Here is a 17173-nt window from a genome sequence, read left to right as displayed (position 1 = left end):
GATAATGAAAATACTGAGTCAGCGAATTGTTTGCATGGAGTTTGAAGCATACATTTTTGTTTTTAGAAGCGATCTGAACTGAATCGCTTATATATTCATGTGTACGACATCTTTCTTTTTTATATTTTGAAACATCACATAAATCGTGTAAACAATTTAATTTTAAATATACGCTCACACAAAATGCGTGCGATATTGCTGTTAGTTCGAGTTTCAGACGGTGCCCTACCGATACCGCCCGGGTTGAAATGGATACTTCAAAACCCGGTTCGTAAAAGCTTCGATTTGGAACATTAAATTTAAAGATAATCGTTCGGAAACAATCAACCAACCTGCCTTATGATGTGTAATTTTCCCATAATGCTCACTGGGCAGTCGCGCCGATGGGCAGGCATAAGCCTAACGGCGTTTGAGTTCATCTTCCATTTTCCATCTTACGCTTTCGCCCGACGCCACGGAGAAACCGCCGGGCGGCGTTCGTAAACCTTTTTTTTCCGTTCGGTTTGTTTACCATGTTCCGGTGGTTGAGCATCATCCGCCCTCCCGGCGCACCCGGGGAGCTTTCGGCAAAGCGCGATGAGCCTCCCCCTTCAAACCGGTGGGAACCGGTGCGCACCTTCTCATCGGGAACATTTATGCCGCTCTTTTCAGTTTTAGCTGCACTTGGGCCTCCAAGGTACGTACCCCCGAACCCGGACCACAACAATAATAACGCTGGGGGCGTGAGAGAAGGGCGAGCTGTAGCTGCCGAACAGCGCAGGCGGGGTTGGCCAATAGGGGCAGGAAGTGGTGGTCCACGTGCGCCAAATGCCGAACGACGAGACACAGTATTTACCAGACCATAGCGGTAGACCCTTTTTTTTCCCCGCCATATCTTCAGACGCGGGTGGATTCCGGATTTCACTCTCAAGGTTAGGCCGTGACGATGCACTTTTGGACTGAAACGCGGCTACCTGAAGCGCACCGATCAGCTTCACCTGGTTAATTTGGCGTCTTTAGAAGAAATAAAGAATGCAGAGAAGGAGGAAGAAAGCGCGCTGCGGGAGAGATTCCATGGAAGGGTAGCTGGAAAGGGCAACACCCACTCATGGGCGGATAAATACGATCCGTAGCCTCCCAAAAATAGCACCGGCGTTCGCCCGTTTGAAAACTGTGTTTCCACAGCTTTTCATAACAATTTCGATGCTCAAAAAACACACGAAAACAAACGTTTCCGTTCAACTTTCACTCACCCTGCTGTTTTTGAAACCTTTTGCGTTGCGGTGCTTGGCGTTTGCTTTTATCTTCGTTTAGTTATCCACCTTTTTGAAACTGCGAACAATTTTCTTTTAAACCTACACACACACACATAAGTTATGAGAAGCTGCACGAAATGATTCGCGATCACAAAACGAAACAGTGAGCCTATCGACGAGTTGGTGGTTTTAGGTTTATTTCCTTCTTCACGCGCCTTTCCCGTCGAATTTCTTACGTTCGGTACAAACCGGCAAAAAAAAAAAACCCCTGTGTATTGGACAGGTTTTTAATATTTGACCATAGCCAAAAATGTTTCCTTCCACTTCCTCGATTGCATGTATTTCTCCCCCGTTTCGTTGATTATATTGAATGTGGCAAACATAAATAAACCAATAGTGCCCATGAAATGGAGATATGGGGCCCGCAGAGATGACGTGAGTTACGGAAAACCGATCCAGCTTATTCGGGTTTGGCTTTCACACGAGGGGCTTGATAAAGATCATCTGGGGGTTTAATTAGTTTAAACCAAATTTGTTTAAATGTAAGTAATCTCATAACAAACCTACGTGAGCGGTGTTAAAAATGGTAAAGAATAAAAAATATGTTAACTCATGTTTCAGTTGCTACAAATCTACTCAAGAGTGAGAAATAAATAAGCAAAAACATTCATTACTGTAGATGCAAACACAAGAAGCGTCATAATTTTACAAGGAATGTATAACACAGCGAGTTTACTTTCGCACAAGAGGTTTCGTACAGACCATCTGGGGTTTAAATTAAACTTGTTTAAATGTAAGTAATCTCATAACAAACCTACGTGAACGGTGTTAAAAATGGAAAAGAATAAAAAATATGTTAAGACATATTTCAGTTACTACAAATGTACTCAAGAGTGAGAAATAAATAAACAAATACATTTATTACTGTAGATGCAAACATAAGCGTCATAATTTTACGAGGAATGTTTCACATAGGGAGAACACTTTTAATTAACTTTCTGCTCATGTTAGCACAAGCGTTGAAAATAACATTTAAACCATCACGTTCCTTCCGTTTATCGTCCGGGTAAAAAACTATCCTGTAAAAAGCCAACTTCCAATCATTGTTGCTTATTTTATGTTTAATTGCTATGCTTACGAGAATTGGATTATCTATGCTGTGAGTTTGTCATTTGATATTTACAATTAGTTCCTCGTATTCCAAATCATAATTTCAGCATTTTTCATCTTCAATTCCAGTGAAAACGCTGGATGCAATGATATTCGAACTTGAACAACAAAAATATGTTTATCATTTCCAATATCTATCGGAAGTTCATTTTTCCCTCTCGGGGAACTCCTACTGGAAACAGTATGTTTACCTCGCATTCGTTCGATCGCGAATCACGTTGCCCACAATGGTGCCATTTTTGTGCGAATTGTTGATTTTCATCGAAAGCGATACGATACTTATTTTCTCTCCAATAACCGGTCGGTGGGAGAGGGGGGGAGAGAAAAACCACCGGATGGGTTCAGATTATAAAACATTCACTTTCTCAAGTGAGCTTAGCTCGTAATCGACCAAAGGCGTCTGAGTGTGGACTGGCGTTAGGACATAAACATAACAAAAAACAACGGCACACAGAAAAAAAGTCATCCTCTAGCATTTTTATTGCAGAGAGGAAGCCGGCCTCGGTTCGGTCGGTGGGCGGAAATCGTAGCAAAATAGCAGCATGCCAAACTAGCGTGCGCAGTGATTTGTCGTAAAATGCCAGATCGGCGTGATAAAATCGTGTGCAACGTTTTATCACTTTACAATCTCGGGCCGCAAAATCCGCGGAAATGGTTTCCGCGGAAAAAAAAATGGAAAAATAACCAATCGAAGTTGCGGCAATACCCGGTAGAAATCGCGGGCGCACTGTTTAAGATTTATCTTTAATCGTAGAGAGCAGAAATCAGGTGCAGCAGAGAGGCATTTGCTATTGAATGGGGGAAAAAAGCAAGGCACATAACTCTAAATGTCGTCAGTGTCTAAAACCTCTTTTGATCTGGTTTGAGTTTAAGACGAATAAAACATTCCCTACCAGCGCCCATTCGTTCCCCCATTGCGTTGCAGTGCTTAAATTTAAAGTAAACAAATAAACCATTTACGGCACCAACCGTTTCCTAACTTCCCGGTTGTGTGTACAACATTGCGCTAGAAGTTTGCCTCCGATGGACTCTCGCTCCCGAGTTTCCCAACACGTATATGACGTCATAGTGTGTTTTCTGGAGCACTGAACATCAGTTTTGACACTTCCCGGGGGCAAGATATAAAAACCCGTGATCATAAACCGGTGGCAATGGCGGTGGCGCAACCTTGTATCCTTCGGAGGAGAAATCGTGAACGGTGGAATGTTGTTCCACGGTCTTTCGCTTTCTACTATCTCCTGCCTGTGTTGATTCCTTTTCGCGCGACTTAAGATACCATTTCGAATTTAAACATTTCGAAGCATTGCAACTTTCTGAACCTTTGATAGAATATTGCTCAAAACAAATGTCAGTCAGTTTTGAGCCATCTTTCCAAAACTTTTCCCATCTCGCAGCTGATTGTATCTGATTGTCGGAAACAGATTCGGGGATTGGAATTTCTGCCATACACCGAAGAACCGCTCGTTCGCGAGTTCGCTGACCACTTCGAGACCGCAGCACAACTTGTCCGAAGCGACTCATCCCGTATGGAGATATTTCTTCGTGCCTTTCTCCAATCCGATGGGACACATCCCATTTTCTCGAGATCGAAATGTCGTTAACGCCGGCCGGTCGAAATACAAGTGGTAAAAAAAAGCAGCGAGAAAAACCTGTTTACGGCCGAATCGGGTTCGGGTTCGGGTTCGAGCGTAGAAAAAGGAATAAACGCAGGTCTCCAGAAAAGGCCGGTTTCCAGTACCGGAGGGCTCCAACCAACAAGCAAGCCGCCTTTGCTCCGGCCAGTGCCATTTCGGGTCTTCGGGGCGGTCTTTCACCTCGGATGAAATGGAAACCGTCGTCGGAAAGGCGCAGTGGCTGCAGGGGGAAGGTGCAGACCCACCATCGTTCGTCCTAATAGGGAAAGAAATCCCCCTGACCGTGACGCGGTGTTGACGCGAGCCAAAAACGTCGGGAACCCAGCGAGGTTGAGGTCGGGAGACTCGCACCTTCAGCAAACGGCTAACCATTCAGAGAGCCTGTTTAGCGAGGAAACTTTCTCCTGTTGGCCGGCTCTTCCCGCGGGTGTCCCCACGGGGCGAACCTGTTCACCTAACCCTTATCGACGCGTCCCGAAGAGGGCTTTGCCAACGTACACACGCAAAACGGCAAACTTTCTTCGCCGGCCTCCTCGTTCGTTGGTCGAACGTCGTTGGTTCAAGGCTTTTTTGTTTTTTGACTACAAACTTTTCTTTGCCCCAATGGCGGCAAACTACGTTTGTTGACGTTGTTTGGCGCTTTACCCGCCAGCTTTTACTATGGCCGCCGCTGCACTCTGTCTTAATTAATCCGTCACCGACGAACGGTCGAAGGGTCGTTAAACGTACTTGTTGATCCGCTGCATACGGGGTAGATATCTCCTTTTTGTTTATGTTTTGCAGTTATGTCCCACCTTTCTTCGGGGAGGCAAAACCGAACGGACAGTTTACATTTTTCACATTCCTTGTCCACGAACGGGAACTGCATGCGCCGGCGAATGCTGTGATTATTTCTTTGTAAAAACAAGCGCCCAGTGACAGAATTTCAACTTCGAAGGGAAAGACAGCCATTGAAAATATTTTTGTTTTACTCATGGCTTCAACTGATAAGGGCTGAAAAGCAGACACGAGTTAAAATTAAATACGGATTTCTGCAGAACCTGACGTTTTTTTATAAATCAAGGAAATTATATTTAATTTTGCTACTTTGGTCACGAATCTACTTACTTGATTTATGCTTTATATAGTTTTCCATTAGTAGCTAGTTCATAAATACTGTGTGTTTAATTTTCTTAACACGTTGACTGCCATGGCTTTCAAATTTTGATAACCAGTTGTCATTAGTTCTAAAAAGTGTTTATACCACAAATAAATGAAAATGCTACATAAAAATTATAGTAATATTAATAGCTAATTCTTTGGGTAGCTAGCCGTAGAAAACCATCGGTTTTATACTCTATATGAACCATTTTAATAAAAAAAGAGTGTATTAAAAATGTGTGTATACAAACGCTTGCCAGTCAACGTGTTAAACAACATATTTCATCATCATTTATTCCGTTGGGAGCTTTGTTTGAATATCCTTGCCGAATCATCACAATGGTATTATGAAAGTAAAAATGCAGTCATGTCGTTGACATTCTTCGCGCCACATTTATTTAACCCAAAAGTGACTCTACGAAGCACTTGCACTAACTATTATAAAGCAAACATGTAAACCCCAACAATGGTGTTTTGCTCAGCAAAAAATCAACAAAGTACGTTGTGTTTTACGTATGAAAATCGGTTGGTTTTTTGCTAGGTCAGGGCATGATTCTTTACGCCTTTGACCGAGGTGTCTGTCAAACAGAACCACACGAGTGGAAAAATCTTGACATTGAAAATAAACCATTGTGCGTGGTTGAAAAACAATTCGCGTGCCTGTAAGGTCGAGGCGTAAGGTGTCATTGGGAAGTAGCGTAAAAATGACCACGTTTGCTTCCTGCACGACTCGCCGCGTGCGAAATGCCGAGGATGAAGCCTAATGCATTTTCCGTGCACACACGGAAGCGAAAAATCCTTCACCGACCAGCTGCGAACCAATCGCAGTTGCAATTTTCTGATGGTCATGATTTTCATCGTCATACGTTTTCGAAGTGCCTTTCGAGAGTAGTTTCTTTAGAGGTAGATGGCAGAATGGAACTTTCGATTTCATGCAGATAGGAGATAGTTTTCCCTGCCTTGCGGGGCTCGATGCACCGGTTGAACTGGTTTCTTTGATGGCGGGCAGTCATAAAATCGAACCACAACTGTTGCAACCGTTCGTTACGGTTTGACGGTTCCGCTACTTGCTCACCGGGTAAACAGAACAGACGGGACGAGACGGAACGGTGTATGTATGTACAGTGCTTCCTACACAGACGCCACAAGCCGGTTTTTAGTGGTCATGTGGGTGAACTAACGGGCATGGGAAAACATGTTTGTTAATTACACTTTAATGCGCGGTTTTTTGTTTTCCTCTTTTTAGGTTGAGAGATGCTTTAAAGCTCATTGGAGTTTGGTATTGTAGGATGACATAGATCAAAATTATTAAAAATAATAAGTTTCAGTAAAATAGCCCCATAACTGTTTTTTTATAAGCGATTTAAAAATGATAAACTTATAAAAGGTTGAAGTAGAAATTTTCTAAAATGTATTTGTGTTACATTAATTAACTTAGCTTGTTTTATAAACTGTAAACTAGAACTTTAAACCACGTGTTCGTATAAGACTTTTTTATAGATCATGAGAAAACGATCAAATGAATAAAAATGTAACTAAAATTATAGTGTTATTTTCACCTATTTTCTTCATAATGATGCAAAGAATCAGATTACTTGTTTCATTTTCGATCAAATTTACAACACTAGAATGAACGGTTTGGCCCCGTTGTAAATATCACCTTTTGCACGTAGTATCTGTGATATGATTTGAAAATGATAAAAAAATTTGATTTGGATTGCTTTCTTTTTACATTGATATGGAAATTGTTTACGCTAAGCCCTTTACGCTTTATACGAGAGTTTATGCACGTTATTTGTAACCAAGACGAAACCTCACGAAAAGGTACGAAATAAAAGGCCAAGGTAAATTTAAATATCGCACCACGGATAACCGATATCTTATCAACTGTCTCAGCAATCTATTTGATGTGATGGATATCGCTGCGTTTTTATCTCTTCCCTGCAAGCGCGGTACCTAATCGATGTTCATGCTATCATGGTCGGGATAGACATTTTGCCAAAACAAAACTGTCATCACTCACCTCCGCCTTTGCCTCCGCTTTTGTGAAACAAAGTAAAAAAAAACAATGGTATATGTGCTTCTAGTTATTATACGGATGGGCAGCTGTTTTATCTGATTACTATTTGGTGATGCCAGAAAACTACCGGCAGATTGTTGTGTAACTAACAATCGAACCAAACCGAACGCGCGGACATGTGGGTCGTCGTGGTGTTTACTTGCAAACAATCCTTCGCCCATGCATGTGTGTGTGCGTGTGTATGTATGTTTATATAGCCGTAGAAATGTAATTATGTCGGCAGTGTTTCTGCAAACAATTCCTCACCGGAGGAAAAAAAAAACAAACAAGGGTAAAGTATGGTAGCGGTGTGTAAGTTGGAAACCCAATTGGCGGCCCGAAATCGTATGAAAGTGTAGCGAGCGGGAAAATAAGGTGAACGCAAATATAAGTGGGTTATCAGCTGCGCCACATTCGGTGGCCGGGCGCGCAAAATGGCGTACGCAGTAAACAACTGCCCCACCACGCTGGTATTAGGTATGCAGATAAATTTAAAGCCTGCAAATCTGAAAAAGAATTGATAAAACAGGGGAAGCTAACGGTGGAGAAGTAGGAAAAGGCAGCGAATAAGAGACGACCGTAAATTGGTATATAATTTCCATATTCGTCATGGGTTAATATAAGCATCCACTTCGGGAAAGCGAAGGCATGTGCGTGGTAGATTTATTCAATTTTAGGAAATGGTTAGAAAATTTGCAAATGTTATTCATCCAATCCATCATCAGCAGATCGGAACCGTCGGAGAAAATGCAATGCGTATCCACCAATCTCCCATCCATATCTCTTTCCGCTAATCCTCGGCAGAAAAGTCGATAAAGCCTGACCTACCTTCGCTCTGCCGTGGAGACCTTTTGCTTCCGACCGGTGCCTTCATCCCGGTGCCGGTTCCCGTTAAACATATGCGAACGGGGAAACCTGTGTCCCAAAGCAGCGTTACTAACGAAATGTCCAACTTTCCATCGGTCGTATAGATCACCGAAGCACGCCACCGGCATCGAATTCTCGGATGCTTTCGAGCGAAAGTAAACGTGGGGTGGGAGCTTAGTTTGTTTTGTTCGTTCACATCTTGGTGGTGATGAGAATTTCGTGCTGGTTGGTTGCTCACGTGAATATTTTCGAAAGATTTGGAGAATCATTTGACCAGCTTTTCAAACGTCATCTTCGATGCTGGTGGTCGTTTGTTCTACCGTCCTGTTGGTCATGACACTGTAATTTCCGCTTCTCCGTCTTTGTGTTTGTGTGACTGAATGGTGCAACCGGTGCATCGGGTTTCAAGTAAAAGCTCGTTCTCCTCGACCAGGGGTCGGCAATGTTTGGAAGGGATTTAAATATATTAGCTTACAAATTCCGTACAAAGTTATTATTATTCACACATATTTGTGATGATTTATTCACAAATAATGGTTAATTTTGAAAATATATTCCTGTTAAAATTCAAAGAATTTGAGTTCAAGAAAGTAATTCATTTTTGTTTTAATAAAATGTACCAGATCAGTATGACGAAGAGGCGTCCAAAATAAAATGGTCATGAAATACATAACTATTCCAAAAACCTAAACACTTTATTTTAAGCAGAAAATGCAGTAGAAATATTAACACATAATAGCAATTCTTAAAGCAAAACTAAAAGCTCTCCAGTTAGAAAACCACTTGTGCCGGACTGTTATTTGGCGACCCCTGTCTTAAATAAACATTCGCCTAACGGTGTGTGGGAATCTCATCCCCGGAAACTTTGTTCCGCAAGATGCGGTTGTGAGATGTTTTTTCATTGGAAGTAAGCGATAGTGGCGCTTAAATGACGAGCTTCTTATACGTGTGCGATATCCAAGGGTATCATTTTTTTTGCTTTTAACAAGATTTCCCATTAAAAGCCTTCACAGTGACTGATCGTGGATAGTTCCATTGAAACGCTGAACTGGTTATCGTCTTTGCATCCCGCACACCTTATATCCACCCGTTCTATGTGGTAGCTTCTAACGTAGAACTGTGACTGGAGGAAGTCACGTGGAGCAGTGAAAAAACTAACGGTCACGTGGTGCTTAGTTTTAGCTTGCTTCATATTCCGTGCGGCAGAGCTTTGGCATCATTACTTTTAATGTCTATCAAAACACATACAAAAAATACAACTACAAATGTATTTACTAACCAAGTAAAGTCAGAGTGTTTTATTTGTACAAACCAGTTTGACAAGAGAAAACTGTTTTTTTTATTGCTTTACAGTTCTCTGTATCATCTGTTTGATGATAATTTTTGATCAATGTACGAATATTCCATGTCAAAACAATAATTATATTATGAAAATTAATTATTCCAATATTTGAAGCACTTATCTTGATAATTGTGTTGAAAGATGAATGTTATCATTAACTTTAAAAAATCGTAGCGCTGTACAAAGAGAGAAAGCATACTCAAAACTCTTCTTCGCTCGATTGTTTGTTTGTGACGAAAAAGTTGAATTTGAACGCACAATCGCACACGTTGAGCAGGAAATGTTTTATTTTCATCGCTCATTAATTTTAAGACAACTTTTTTGCCGGCTACCGTTACTTGGCCAACTAGCCAGCAGCTCGGCATGCGTATGATTCATTTTTCGGTTGGTACATCAAAAAACGAAAATCTACGTCCATTCTCTCGAGAATAAAAAAAACCAACGAAATAAAAATCTTTACATAAACCACCGGATCTACCAAGATATCTCTTTTGCGATCGTCGTCGTCGGCGTGCAAAACCACCGAATCTCATTCATATGGGACCACCATTAATTTGGGCGGCTAAATTTAGCGAGCCCATGCCCCGAAGAAGCCGAAAAACCCCGACTCGGCCCATTTCTCAGCGGCTCATAAAATGGCCACTCATGAAAAATTCTTTCATATGTTCATCAGCGCACATACATACAGCTGGCATGCCGGCTTCGTAACTCGGCGTTGTCGAAGCTGCTGCCTGCCGGATCGTGGTTTCTTTTTCGCGAACACGGGCCCCCGGTTTCGTTGCGATTTTTGCCGACAGACAAGAGAAAAGTACAAGCCGCACGCAAATGCTTATGCTGCCGCGGATGAGCGTAATATTTTTAGCAAAACATGTGCCCAACACTACCTGTGCGCGAAACGATTGTGCTGCCAACTGGTAGGAATTTTCCGATGACAAGCCAGGGGCTAGAGTCACTCACCCCCCGGGTGTTATGCTGCCGACTGGCGAGAAACGTCCGGCGAAAACCCCGAAACTGTACCAATGATGCTAATGTTAATCTATTTTTCTTCCCTATCTTTCCAGCTCCTACAAAACCTTGGCAAAGTTGACCGAACGGCAGATGAAATTTTCGACGAGCATTTGACAAACTTCAACCGACAGCACACCTGTGCCACCCGGCTGCAGAAAGAATTCACCAACTACATTAGATGCGTTCGTGGTAGGTTTTAGTGATGAGGCTGACAACTTTTCTGAGACATTTTAATTAGACTGTACCATTAAAATTAAAAATAAAACTAAATTCAATTTAAACCGTAAAAAATTAGTTACAAGATTTTGACTTCAATGCACGGAGATTTGAAACCTTCACAGGGAGCGAATGAGTGAGTAAAAGGTTTGCAGATCGCCACAGCGATTAGAGTCCTAAGTAGAGATTCGTACTCCTGCTTGTGAATAAGGGAGTTACTAGTTGAATCCTTATCAGGAAATTCGGGAAGTCAGTATATGAACGGAAAAGGCATGCCAAATAAACGGATAAGCTCTCATTTTCGTGGTAAAAACATTAACAACATCTTTCTAGTTTAATTTCAATTTCAAATACATTTATTGAGCTCGAAACCGCGTTTAAGCTTCGAATCCTTACTTGAGATTCGAATCCCTCATTGAGATTCAAATCTCTGGTTGAGTTTCGATTCTTTAATTGAGATTCAAATCTCTGATCGCGATTTGAATTCCTTATTGATTGAATTCCTATTCGAATCGCTGTGTCGACTAGCAACTTTACTTTTACTCACTCACTCGCTTTTTTGAGATACGAATCCTTATTACAGATCCAAATAAAAAAGTAGCTTAAAAAAATGTCCGCGAGGTTTTAAATCAATTAACTCAATAGTAAGAATCTACGATCTATCGATCGTGCTTTAACATGCCCGGCTTAATGCAACAACTGCTTTCTCATATTTTTAGCCGTACAAAGTGCCTCGAAAACCCTCATGGATGCCATAGCCGAAGTATACGAAAGCCAGTGGACCGGCTCGGAGGCGCTGTATGGTCAGACCAAAGTGATCGACACACAGTACCAGCAGTTCTCGTACAAGCTGGCCGATCAGGTGCTCAAGCAGCTGGACACCTACGCGTTACAGTTTCCCGAAATGAAGGTAAAACAAAAACGCCGAAGGAGTTTCGGTGAAGGTTTTGTTACTAATTTGAATTCGTTCTCGTTTTAGAAAAAAATTGACAAACGTGGCCGCAAGCTGGTCGACTACGATAGCCAGCGGCACTCGTTCCAGAGCCTGCAAGCAAATGCCGCCAAGCGCAAGGATGATGTGAAGGTAGGTTTGTTCGCGAGTTCGCGGCTTGGGAATATTCCAAAACAATTCCACTAACGGGGTGGGTCGTTTGTTCCGACTCAGGTGACCAGAGGCCGCGAACAGCTCGACGAAGCGAAGAGCACATACGAGATGCTGAATTCCGAGCTGCACGACGAACTGCCGGCCCTGTACGACTCGAGAATACTGTTCCTGGTGACGAACTTGCAGACGCTGTTCGCCTGCGAGCAACAGTTCCACAGTGAAACATCGAAGGTGTACGCCGACCTCGAGGCGATCGTGGACAAGCTGGCCACCGAGTCGCAGCGCGGTTCCTACACGCTGAAGAAAATCAATGGTACGTCGGAGTGAGGAGGAACGCGGGCAAGGACACCCATTCCCGCACAGAACCCTGTCTTTCCGAGTCTTGTAGTAACACCTGTTTTTGTTCTCTTCTAATATTACCCTTTCCGTTTTAGCTAACTCGAATCCGTCTAGCCCACAGCAATCCCCAGTGAAGGCCAATTTGTCGATTGTGAACAATGTCACTAACGGTTCGGCCAATGCTAATGGACGTGAGTATTTGTACCCCGTTGTTGCGTCCAGCAACCAGTTTTCGAACCACTTTTGTTGTTGTTGTGTCAACGTCGTCCTGTTGAGAAGAATTCATCGTGCTTCCCGACTGTTTTCCTTCTGTGATCAGTTGATATATGCATCTAGCAAAAACCAAATCCGCCTTCTCGTTCATGTGATTCGTGCCCCATTCATGTGACACGCTTTTCATTATCCTGCCGTCCCGCCCGCCCCCTTCATCGAGCACCTGGGTTTTTGTTTCGTTTGGGCTTATCTAAATTTAAACGGTTCACATTGGTTCCCATCAAACGATTAAATCATCGCACGCCGAACTATGACCACATCGGGATTCCGTTAACCTCACCCACCATTCGACAATCAATTCATTTGTGGCTTTTCCTTCGTGTCGTAAAGCTTTCTTTATCAAATCCTTATACTTTTTTCCATCCCAGACACACGCACAGTCATACAAACACACACAAAACTGGTAGTAAACAAGACGTGTTGTAGGATTTTCCTTACTCAGCATCTCTGCTGAATTTGGGGTTTGTGTGTTCCTCTTGTTAATGTTAATGTGGTCGATTTGCATCTTTATAATTGAAAGATACTTATTCTTTCATTCCATTGAGTTTCATGTTCGAAATCGTTTCATTGGTTAGAACATCTTTTTTTTCATAACTGCACTCTCATTTTCCGTATGTTACGCTCGTTGTTGTTTTTTTAAATGTTTTCCTTTTTTTATCGAATTCCGCTTAGCTGTAAATAAAAATTGCCTGCTTTCTTTTAGTTTCGAAATCGGTTTTCCCTTTTTTCTCACGATTTATTTTGTTATTCTTACATTACATTAGAGGTAAACTGCACACTTGTGGGTTGTTTTTTAATTTTCGGCACACTATTGGCTAGTAGTTTGGTTGGTTTTGAACTTGTGTTCTTCCTTTTCGACTTGGGACCGATGATGTGGGTTGTTTTAAAGTGCATTTCTGGATTATTTTTAATTTTTTTTTTCTGCAATTTAACATTCAATTAATCAATTTGGTGTTGTTTGTGTTGAATTGTAAAAGTTTTGTGCATATTACGTACGCCGCGTCGAAAACAACGTTTGTCCTCCCAACATGTATATATGCTTAAACCTATTTTGATGGAATTGAATTGAACTGGGGGCAAAAAATTACTGCAAGGCATAAGGATTTCTTCATGGTATGGAACGAAAAACAATTACGGCAACGTGCTGCTTGTCGCTCGAATTCCCAACTTATCACAGTTTGAGCAAAACGGACACGACGAACGCCTGGCATCCTCTGTGCCCTTCTCCAGGGCACCTTCTTCAGCAGTGAACGGCTCCACAACATCAATCCCCCACCAACATCCCGCGGAAGCATGCGTGTGTGACAACATGTTTTTTTCTTCTTCTTTTTTCTTTCTTTTGCTCTGTTTCGCGCGCGCGCCGCCCCACCGCGCAATCTGCGTTGCTCACCTTTTTTCCGTATCCGGTATGCCGAAACACCGGATCCAACACAATTGCGTGTGAATTTGCGTGTGTTTGTAACGTGTACATGTGTGTGTGTGTGTTTGTTCTTATACTGATCCAACACACCGCCGCCACCGCTGCCACCGGGGGGGGGGACACACGTGCAGACACCTCCCAAAATGTGCAAGCAACCCCGAGAACGCCACCGCAGCAGCAACGTGTCGCACCGGAGGAAGAGCAAGAGCCCTCGTATCAGAACACGGAAATGGTAAAGGCTGCCGCTGCTGCTGCCGCCGTCGCTTCGACAGGGGTCACGACGAACGGGAACGCCAGCGTTAACGGGAAGCGAGCGCCGTCCGAGGATGGATCTAGTCCGGTTGTGAATGGCGCAAACGGTGTTGCGGAAAACGGACCACCCGGTTTAACATCCACACCGTCAACGACGGGAACGACCACTACGGCGACGGCGGCGACGGCGGCAACGGCAGCGGCAGTGCCGGAACTCACAAACGGTACGGTTCACCCTCCCCATCAGCAGCCACGCACTAATCAACCATCATCGCAACCGGACGCGAGTCGCTTCAGCAACAGCAACGGTAGTGAAAAGCGCCAGCCCCGGGGAATACCGGAAACTGGCGCGTCCGAGACGGCAACCGCTGCCGCTGCTGCTGCTGCTGCCGGTGAAGATGCACCTCTTACTATCGCTGATGCCGCTAATGCTGCCGCTGCTGCGGATCCTTCCACCACCACGCCGCCTACAGCGGGCGCAGCTGTTTCGCAAACAAGTAATACTAATGTAAATAAGCATACACACACTCTCTTTCCGTCTGGGATCTTTGAATAACTCACCGTTACTAATCTCGTAACACCGTTTCCGCGTTTTCTACGCGCGTTTGTGTCTTTTTTTTCCTTCCACTATCCCTTTAACATTCCTTCCTTCGCTCTAACCATTGCCGCCATTTCCCCCCGGGGGTTATGGGTTGGGTTCGATATTGGTGACGGACATTACACAGCCGCTGCATCATCACCACCATCATCATCCACACCATTCACACCATCACTCGCACTATCTCCGGTCGCACCAAAATCTTCCCCCGGTCTACCAGTATCGAACTGCACCGGTGCGAACACCCGTGACAGCTTCACCGCCCAACACTTCCTGTTCCTCATCCTACGCTCCCTATGGTCCCATGTCGCCATTGACCACCACCGGCCTGCCGGCTTCCCATGCAAGCGGATCGCGAGTGGCCCGGGTTGACCAGGGTACCCAAACACCACCGGCGATCGTACCCATGGCCGTGGGATCTAAGCCAGCTTCAACCTCATCATCCGAAGGCATCATCACCACCGGTGGACTGGTAGCAGCAAAGGACACCGGGACACCGTGGGTCAACCAAGCGTACCCGTTCGTCGGTGGTCCGAAAGGCGTCGAAACGGATCCCTCGAAGGTGCTCGTACGCCCTCCGCATCATTCAACTCTGAACAGTCTGATCAATAATAACCAACGTAACTATCCGCTTACTCACTGCACCCCAGCGGGGAACGTTGAACGGCAGCTACTACACGATCGCTATCGAGTGTGTCCTCTCGCTAACAATACTAATAATAACACTAACACAAAGCTGGATATCGTCTATGAGATTCCGGTCGGTAAGTGTACCGGGCCGTGCCTCGCAGTTGAATTTTTATTAATGTCCGCTCGCTAGTGTGTCTTACCTACGAGTTTGTAGTGTTTTATTTGGTGGTGCACTTTTTGGCCTGATTTCCCTCATTATTTCTTTTTTTTTCTGGTTTGCAGTGTTTTTGAATGCTTGCGTATTCCGCTAATATATCGGCACCCTATCGGTTTCCTTTCTTCTCGTTTGACTTCCGAAAATCCACGTCTTGCTGTCCGTCAACACAATCATCCATCTTAGCTTCATCATCAGCTTTAAAAAAAACCCCATTACATTAAAATACAATATAAACTTACAAAACATTATCTTATTTTCAGCTCTATTTTTAAATTATGTTGCATAATTTTTAATTTTGGTTGACTGTACACGAGTTTATGGATTGTTTTTGGTTTGGTTTAGCATTTTTATGCATTGTTTCGGTTTCCAATCAACTTGGAATAGACAAAAATTGTCTGTAACAGTTTAATAATAAATATTCGAGATTTCTTATGATAAAATTGATTATTATAAACCTAGTAAAAAAAAGTTACCAAACAACTTTTGTTGCAGCTTAGTTCTTGTGAGTGGCTTATTTGTGTTTCATGTTCCATTCTCTAATCAGAATAGACAAGGACGAATGATTCAAAATCCACTTCATGGTGTTTTATCCAAAACATCGTCTTTAAAAGCGCATAATTATTATATAAAGTAGTAAAAGCCTCTTTTTACTTTTTTGCTGCAATCGTATAAAACAAGCATTTAAAACGATTGAAATTAATGCCTTCTCAGTGATGCCGCTTTTGGTTAGTTAAATTGTTTTGATGTTTGTTCACTGGACAATTGTCAGTTGAATTGAATTGAAGCAGGTTAAGATTATTTTTAGCCAAATAAATGCAACAGTCGACTGTTAAATCATACTTTATTTTAAGCACCCAGCCTCGGATCGCCAATTAATTCGGTCCATCCGTCTATTCACAACCCGCAGGTGCAACGACAACAGACCTACCGGCAGGTGTCCTGTACCGCGTGAAGGCTACATACAAGTACGTCCGGGAGGACGTGGACGAACTGAGCTTCGAGGTGGGCGACATTATCAACGTGGTTGAGTACGAGGATCCCGAAGATCAGGTACGAATAATGCCTACGGTTAAACTCGACTGGTTGTGTGTGTGGTGGTTTACAAATTTGGTTTTTTATTTATAATTACAGGAGGAAGGCTGGCTGATGGGATTGAAGGAAGGCTCAACCGAGAGGGGTATGTTTCCGGCCAACTTCACCCGACCACTGTAAGCGATCACCACCACCGGGTCGAGCTTAACCGAACGCGTGATCCAAACCACCGGAAGCGAGCAAATGCATACCGCATACAACAGCTAGCCACAGACTTCCGGCCACACAACTCTCACGGAGAAGAGCACACATACACACACACACACACATACACAAACACACGCTGAAACGCCTACATACATACACACACAGACGAGATACGGGAGGGCCAAAAATTGCATCAACTATTTGGTCGCATCCGGGCCAGCCATCCTCTCTCCAGGCATTTTATTAGCAGAATCGAAACACAGTCCGAATAGTATAGATAAACGTGTAAACATTGGTCCCGTTGGTTTTGCTTCAAACACGAATGTAAGCCCACTTCCCCAACCTTAAGTAACCAACCTGCCAAGCGTTGGTCGTTCGTAATTGTTGGCCCGTGTAAAAGTAGGAGGAAAACAAGAAACCCCTGGGAAA

At 43.4% G+C, this 17173-nt stretch overlaps 1 protein-coding gene across 2 annotated transcripts in view; it reads left to right on the top strand.

The window, feature by feature from the left end:
• LOC131291751 (myc box-dependent-interacting protein 1) overlaps positions 1-17173 on the top strand; it is a 37745-nt gene extending 20572 nt beyond the window's left edge. The window contains exons 2-8 of one of the 2 annotated variants that reach the window (XM_058320743.1): positions 10509-10644; positions 11391-11581; positions 11651-11755; positions 11837-12089; positions 12211-12306; positions 16413-16555; positions 16637-17173. In XM_058320743.1, coding sequence (XP_058176726.1) covers positions 10509-10644; positions 11391-11581; positions 11651-11755; positions 11837-12089; positions 12211-12306; positions 16413-16555; positions 16637-16717 — 1005 coding nt within the window. In that variant the 3' untranslated portion in view covers positions 16718-17173. The other variant, XM_058320744.1, reaches the window with a different exon arrangement.

This window comes from Anopheles ziemanni, chromosome 2 (genome assembly GCF_943734765.1).
Source record: "Anopheles ziemanni chromosome 2, idAnoZiCoDA_A2_x.2, whole genome shotgun sequence".
Taxonomy (NCBI): Eukaryota; Metazoa; Arthropoda; class Insecta; order Diptera; family Culicidae; genus Anopheles; species Anopheles ziemanni.
The sequence above is the reverse complement of the archived record's forward strand: the minus strand, read 5'-3'. Positions and strand labels throughout refer to the sequence as shown.